The following is an 8,016-nucleotide window of genomic DNA, read 5'->3' as shown; positions in this document are numbered from 1 at the left end:
ACGCCTGCGTAAAGAAGATAAGTGTTAATGATAAGAACTATGAAGTTAAAAGATAAAGGAAATTTGTACTTACGGGTTTTCTTGAGCCTGAAAGTACGGACGGGCGGGGATGAACCCGATGGAGCCGGCCTCTTCACGCCGGTCACCGTTGTCATCCTGGCCTCCCCGGAGGTGACAATCGTCGCAGCCTCCGGAGCGGTGGTCTTATCACCACCGGGATTCCCCGCCACCTCTTCGCTCTCGGTCTCCGAATCAGACCGAGGCACCGGATCGGCAGTGGAGGCCACCTTCTCCTTCCCCTTCCCGCCGGCAGCCTTCTTCTTCCGCACCAACGGAGGACCATCTGCGGATTCCTCATCAGAACATACGATTAAAGGAATTCCAGCAGAGGTTTCAACATTGAGGGGTCGAGGGTCGAAGAGCGCCTTACCTGGCCGCCTGGCGCTAAGGATCTCGTGGCCGAGCGGGTAGACCTCCATGAACCGATCCGCCGTTTGTTCTAGGATGGGCAACTCGTTCTCGTCTAGAGCGCGAGTACCCATCCGAGCGGGACCGTCAGCCTCCCGCGGGTTCAGGAGCGACTGCAAGTCGTTCCCCTCTGATATAAACAGAAAAAAAAGTTAGAAGATATCCTAAATCAACAAAAAGAAACAAAGCATACCGTAAGGAACAGAGTTCGAACCGTATTCGAGGACGATTGGGATCTTATGCGCATCGGCATCCTTCCACACCCGGCTCATCCCCAGCATCACCATCCCGGACTCCGCAAACCGGTAAACCGGAGATTGGACTCGGGATATCTTCGCAAACCATTCCGCCTCCTCGTAGTTGGAGGCGTGAAGGCTGGGAAGAGCTTGCCCGTTCTTAAATTTCATGGCAAGGGGGATGGCGCGGGCAGAGATGTAGAAGAACTCTCGCTTCCACGAGCGAAGACTGCGCTCGGTTGCGCATATCTTCAAACCCTTAATCCGGGTTATCAACGTGTACCACCCCTGGATGCACCTCCAAGTGTAGAAGGTCATCAGGCGGTCAACATAGGGCTTAATGCCCAGAATCCGGCACACCCACTCGAAGTGCCGAATCTTGGCAATCACCATCGGGTGCACCTCTGTCAGGTGCACACCGTGCCTCTCCAGGACACGGAAAACAAACTTTGTCAATGGGAATCTAAGATTCCCATAAACAAAGAATGCAGCATAAACCCCGATCTTGCCTCTGGGGGCATCATACACCGTCTGGTGGGGTTCAGGAAACTCAGGCTCGAGAGACTCGAGCATGAACTTCCTGACGATGTACTGATACAGATCACCGGGCAGAGCACACTGGCACTCGCCAGCAGTACTCTTGTCATCGGCTGTAGACTCAAGATCACGAGACGACATCTTGCAAAAGAAGAAAACGATTTCAAGAGAATGCTCGACTGAAAGATGAGTATTCGCCGGAAATCGTTCTAAAGATGAAGAGAAGAGTGAAAGTGTGGATTACAAAGAACCCTCTCCCCCTTTATATACTAATCGCAATTAATGCGATGAATTTAATGCGGAAGAGAGAGAAATCGAAGGTGCAATGAAACTATGACACGTGGCAAAAAGCAAGCTGGCAACAGCTGTTGACAGGACGCATACCATTAATTTCGCGGCCACGCGCCCGAAAAATCGCGCCCACGCGCCTGAAAAAGCGTCTGGAATGACCATGTACTGTCACGTCACCATAACTTCCTGCACGTCCTGACACAGTCAGAAGAAACCGTCGCACGACGTTTCAGAGGTTTGGACTGTTCTTATCCTTTCACCAACTCTTCGAATTTCAAAATTCAAAAAGATTCAAAAGTAAGAGGGAAAATACCCCTTACCTTGGCAACCAAGTAACCGTAAGACGGATGCGGGTACAGTGTTAAGGCAAAACCCTTCACATACCTAGCACCCGCAGGGAATTGAAGCCAAGAATAACTTGGCAACCAAGTAACCGTAAGACGGTTGCGGGTACAGTGTTAAGGCAAAACCCTTCACATACCTAGCACCCGCAGGGAATTGAAGCCAAGAATACCTTGGCAACCAAGTAACCGTAAGACGGATGCGGGTACAGTGTTAAGGCAAAACCCTTCACATACCTAGCACCCGCAGGGAATTGAAGCCAAGAATACCTCGGCAACCAAGTAACCATAAGACGGGTGCGGGTACAGTGTTAAGGCAAAACCCTTCACATACCTAGCACCCGCAGGGTATTGACGCCAGGAATACCTTGGAAGTAAAGTAACCGTAAGACGAGCGCGAGTACAGTGTTAAGGCAAAACCCTTCACATACCTAGCGCTCCGCAGGGAATTGAAACCAAGAAGGATCTTCTGGGCAATGCTTGCGGAAACGGAAATAACATCCCCGCACAGCGGGAACGTCGAGAACTACATTGTTTGAAGCTCCAGGATGGAATTGGTGGTTTTAACATAATTGATCACTATGTTCAAAACTACCAAAACCTCATGGAGAATCCACACAAGTGGGACTCAACGCCCCTGACTTGCGAGGAGGCTACAGACCTACCCGCATCATACCCAAAGATCAAGCAGGAAACTCGGGAATTTCTGCAAGTGACAAGGACTTCCGCGGGAAGAATCCCCATGGAAAACCTTAAAAAACCCTTTTCAAAACCCTTTGCTTAAGTCCAAAAGTTCACCTCACTTTATTAAACACTCATGAGAAGAACATTGGACTGGGGGGACTTGAAGAGGTAGGTCCCAGCAGAGCCCAGTTGGACCCGCAAGACTCACCTTGAAGAGGGACGTCTGCGCAGAAACCAACTGGATCAGCAGGATCAACCATGCTCAGAGACGTGACGTCCTTACGCGCTGTACGCAAGCTGTTCCCGCAGGAAATGCCTCCCAATGGTGAAGGACTCCGCCTGTTCCCGCAGCTTCGGATACAAGCCATCAGGGAAGGCCACCCGCGCAGCAAGGCTACACGCACAAGGCACTTAGCTCTCAATCACTCAGTGTCACCTGAAGGAATGAGCAAAGCCGGGGTCAATCCCGCACAAGGGCGGGAGGGGGAATACTCCCGCCCAAATAAGCCAGTCCGTACGATACGGGAAGATCTTCTGTACTGTACCTGACGAGGTATGGGCAAAAGATCTGACTAAAGATACGACAGCTTATTGACAACAGTATGGCGAGCAGCATGCTCCTGTACTGTATGTCACTATTAGCCGCTGCCTACTCACCAACTCCTGTCATACCACGTGCATAGCCGGCAGTTGGTGGAAAAGGAATAGTACACAGCAGGCCTGGTCACTATCAGCCGCTGCCTACCCACCAACTACCAGCAGGGCACGTGCGTAGGCCACTGTTGGCGGAACAGGAATGCTATTGCAGCCGGCCACACCTCCTTGGAAACCTACCTTCGGCTATAAATACCCCAAATGGTATGACCATCTCATCTTATCATATCTTATCATATTATACCTGATATCTGCTCTAGCAATCTCTTAATATACATTTATATTTAAAGAGCAATCTAGTCTGATTCTCATGCCGGAGGGTGGTCACAAGGAGGAACCCCCCCTTCTCAGTGACAAGCTCACGGTGTCTGTTTTGCAGGTTATCAGAAGAACCATCTTTACCTGGTCTAACCCCTCGTGGGAAACATCTATCTAACCCCCAGGTTACCCGTAATCTGCCCGGGGTCCGGTTAGTGTTTCTTCAGCCCCTCAAAGATCTTTTTATTTCGTTCCTTCCAGATGGCCCAACACGAGATCATTACAATGCCTCTAATGATCTTCTTAGCCCATTTAATACCGTCAAACTGTTTGTGCAGCAACAAAACATCCGAAAGCTCAAAAGCGAAAATTGGGTCTATTTTGCACCACTTCCCAACCATGTCCCAAACCCCAAAAGTAAAATCACAACCTATGAGAACATGATTATGGTCCTTTGGTTTTATTACATAGAACACATATAATATTATCTAATTGAATCGTTTTGTATCGTTTTATAGTAAATAATATAAAACTTCATGAGTAAAAAAATATTATCTAATTGAACCTGTCTTCTTGCCAAGGCGGTGCGAGTAGGAATACGACCCATCTCCGCTCTTCATATGAACATGTTGATTTTAGCCGGAACCCAATTCTCCCACTTCATAAGCTGATTCCTTCGAGTGTATCTATCTTTTCTGAGCATATCTTTGAGCTGCGCAACTGAAAAGGAATTATCTTTGCTACCGATCCATGCCCATGTGACCATATTAGCCAAGAACGAGACTCGGGTCTGCATGTAAATAACATCCTGTTCTTCGGAAATTTCCTCCACAGTGCATGGGCTTTTCGACCAACTTGGCTGCACGTATTTCCCTGTTCTGTAAGGATAGTCTCTCAGCAACCTTGCAATCCTTGTTCGTTTCCAGAGTGAAAAGCTTCGGCCATCGATCTTTTAGAGGAACCGTACCATACCAAATATCTTTCCAAAATCTAATATCTTCACCGTCTCCCAAGCTAGCCTGCATAAAAAATTGTAAAATTTTTCCTTGAATTTTGATCTTTTCCAGACTCTTAACAATGGTCTGCCACGGACCCGTAAAGGATGTTTTTATCGGTAAAAAAGACCATCCTCCCGCCCACAGTGAATTAACTCAACGACCTTCCTCCACAAGGAATTTGTTTCTGTAACAAACCGCCATGCCCATTTTACGAGAAGAGCGGAGTTCACATCACACATTTATGGATATACCGAGTCCCCCGTCTTTCTTCGACAATGTAACCGTATCCCAAGCTACCTAATAAATCTTGCTACCCTCGCTCCCCCCAGCCCATAAGAATCTTTTGATGATGCTTTCAATATGATCTATAACATTTACCGACGCCTTGTACAACGAGAAGTAATAAATAGGAAGACTCGCAAGGACCGATTTAATCAAAGTTAAACGACCCCCCATAGACAACGTCTTTGCCTTCCATAGAGCCAACCGGGATTGAATAGTTTCAATAACCGGGTTCCAGTGACAAATCCGATTCATATTTGCCCCCCACCGTAATTCCCAATAACTGAAAGGGAATTCCCAAATCCGATTCATGTTTGTCAATGTATGACTATGAAGTAGAATTATATCTAATTGATTAGGTACATATAAATATTTATATTTATGATATAAGCATGTTTAACTGCTCATGATAGTTTTAATACGTTTTTACTGATAGTATAATTTGAAGACATGAAATACTTAACAATTCATGCGAGTAAAATACTCTATTTGTTGTCCATATACAGATGGTTTATTAATAATACTTAATGACACATCTATGTAGTAAAGTCATATTATGATTTGAGCCTATGTTTTATATACCACTTTTGGTGGTTGTCACGAACTAATATTAAACTTTCATGCATAAACCTGTATGAAATAATCAAAATATCTTTGCTATTAAACAAACAAAAAATTTGAAAATAAATTACCCCAAACCCCGGTCCCTTTCCCTTCCCATCTTTCAATCCACTCCTGTAATCACCCTTCGGCCGGTCACCTCTTTCTCGAGTGCAACCTCCGACCACCCCCACCCCAGTCTTACCTCTCTAAAAACCGTCGTCTCCATATGCCTCGCAAATCCAGTTTATAAGATCACATGCTTCTTTTGGCAATAACTTTTGGGAAACAAAGATCAATATGTATGAGAAAAAGGATGGCATTAAGTTAAAATTATTAGTCTACATGTATTATTTTCCAAGTATAAAGAGTAAAATGGTAATTTCATTAACTATAATTAGAAGGCGTTATAACGTCGCTTGATGTCAAGGCCGCATGTTAGGATTGAGCGAACAGTGAGAATTGCGGCCCTAAATTCCAAAACAAAAAAAAAAAAATCATAATATGATATTAACACATGTAATACCACCTCTTAATACAATCTTGTGTCCATATTAATAATAAAATTAATCATGAATCTAAGTCTATCAACAATAAATTCTAGTTAGTTACAGTCGTAATAAATAGATTGTACTATTAGTGTATTACATTGATATAAAATAAAAATAAAAATAAAAATAAAAATAAATAGAAAGTTATTTACAGAGCCGTTGAATTGATGACCATACCTTACCTTTGGTTGGTTGGTTAGGCTTTTGAGAGAGAGAGACCAACATAATAATCGTAAATAACTTTCTTAAAAAGTTAAAAACCCCAAAACACAGACAAAACAAACAGTTACAACACCATACCATCTCTTGTTTCTTTGATTCATACTCAAGTTGGACCATAAGACAAAAAGACAAAACACCAAACAGTTACAACAACCAACACGCATCATCTTTACTAGAATCATCTTGTTTGGTTTTCTTTCCGATCGATTGATTTTACCCTAGGGTTGGGTTATTATTTGAAATTGATTAACCCTTGTTCATGTTTCGATTCCTCTTCAAAGTTTGATTATCGGTGGTTGATCATCTGGGGTTGCGTGCCTTTTACTTTCTTTGACTTGCAGGTAAACTGTTTTCAATGCACACAAACTGTTTGTTTAAATGCCTCTCTGATTTATTTTATTTTAAAGAAGTGATTTTAGTGGTGTGTCTTTAATCATTCATAAAAAGTTATTAGTTCTTTACATATATGATAAAATCTTCACAAAACTTCATCATCTTTACATTGTCTAATTTAAATTTAAAGATAATCATCAAATTCATTGATGTGTTTTGATGATGAATCTTCAGAGCCAAATCGAGTCCTGGCCGCTTCGATTTAAATAACCTATGATCGAGAAACAACACACGTTCAAAAATGTCAGAAGAAACAAGCACACAAGCGCATCTTTAAAAGAAGCTATCTTCACTCAACAGCAACTTTTGCAAAAGCTTTACAACGAGTTAGAAGTTGAAAGGGAATCCACTGCTACAGCAGCCAGTGAAGCACTAGCGATGATATTACGGCTTCAAGGAGAAAAGGCTGCCGTGAAAATGGAATCCGAGCATTATAAACGACTAGCAGAGGAAAAAGTAAATCATGCTGAAGAATCCATGGAAATATTCGAAGAACTAATTCAGCAAAAAGAAATGGAAATTGCTAATTTGGATTATCAAGTTCAAGCCTACAGATACAAACTGTCAAATTTAGGGCTTGAAGACACTGGACCGAACGAAACAAAATTTCCCGAGAGTTTGTTGCAGATAGGTGAAAAAGAAACGAGCCCCGAGAGTCTTCTGAGAAGAAACTCTGCGCCACCGAAACTTTTTAAATTGGCTTATTTGAAAAGGAGTAATCTTGAAAGGAATCGATCGGTAAGTCCAGACTCTGATATTGAACGGTCGGATGAAAGTCATCATAATTTGGATTCGGATAAACAAACATACTGGGAACAGATTCGCAAGTTAGATAAGATAGTTGAAGAGTTGACTAGAGAAACTGGTCAAAGGCAACAAAAGTCAGCGGATGAGATGGTTTTAGATGCTTGTAATTTGAGTGTGCTTGATGTATTTGAAGTCCCTGAAACCAATGAGAATCTTGATATCGGGAAATCAATCTTGGAAGATGAAAACAAAATTGAAAAAGTTCCAACCTTTATAGAAGATCAAGATTCTATAAAACCATTTGAAAAAAGATTGTTTTTGAATAAAAAAGATAATATTGTTGTTGATTGCCGTATGGCGGTTAATGTTATGGAAGGTGAAGGGCCATCTCAACAAGTGAGATAACCGAGGGTGACGCTATTGTTAGGCCTCGAGAGCCCGTTATAGTTAGAGGAAGGGAAGATGAAATGTTGAGATTGTTGTATGAGATAAACAGGAAATTAGATTGTATACAAGCTGCAAATGAAAGTGGTAAAATTGAAGAAGAGAAACCGTCTTCAAACTATGACTTACCCATGCTTCAACTTCAAGAGGTATTATCACATTTTCTTTAATCTTTAATCTCTAATCTTTATGTGCGTTTGTAATAACTAATAAGCATTATGCTTGGTGTAATGTATGCACAGGCAATGCTGCATTTTTGGATGTGAATAACCAGCTTTCTAATTGATTACTTGGTATAGAAATTGGTGCT

The 8,016-nt window shown here is 42.8% G+C and overlaps 1 protein-coding gene across 1 annotated transcript; it reads left to right on the top strand.

Annotated features, from left to right (window-relative positions):
• The first annotated feature begins 6,409 nt into the window (after nucleotides 1-6,409).
• On the top strand, nucleotides 6,410-7,667 carry LOC143603170 (uncharacterized). Its single transcript, XM_077080053.1, has 2 exons — nucleotides 6,410-6,463; nucleotides 6,690-7,667. The coding sequence occupies exon 2, from the start codon at nucleotides 6,729-6,731 to the stop codon at nucleotides 7,665-7,667; it is 939 nt and encodes a 312-aa protein (XP_076936168.1). The 5' UTR covers nucleotides 6,410-6,463; nucleotides 6,690-6,728.
• The last annotated feature ends 349 nt before the right edge of the window (nucleotides 7,668-8,016 follow it).

The sequence above is a fragment of the Bidens hawaiensis genome, unplaced genomic scaffold, assembly GCF_021521415.1.
Source record: "Bidens hawaiensis isolate Kalapana, Puna unplaced genomic scaffold, B.hawaiensis_p1.1 tig00060942_1, whole genome shotgun sequence".
NCBI lineage: Eukaryota > Viridiplantae > Streptophyta > Magnoliopsida > Asterales > Asteraceae > Bidens > Bidens hawaiensis.
Note: the sequence above shows the minus strand (reverse complement) of the source record. Positions and strands in the feature narration are given on the sequence as shown.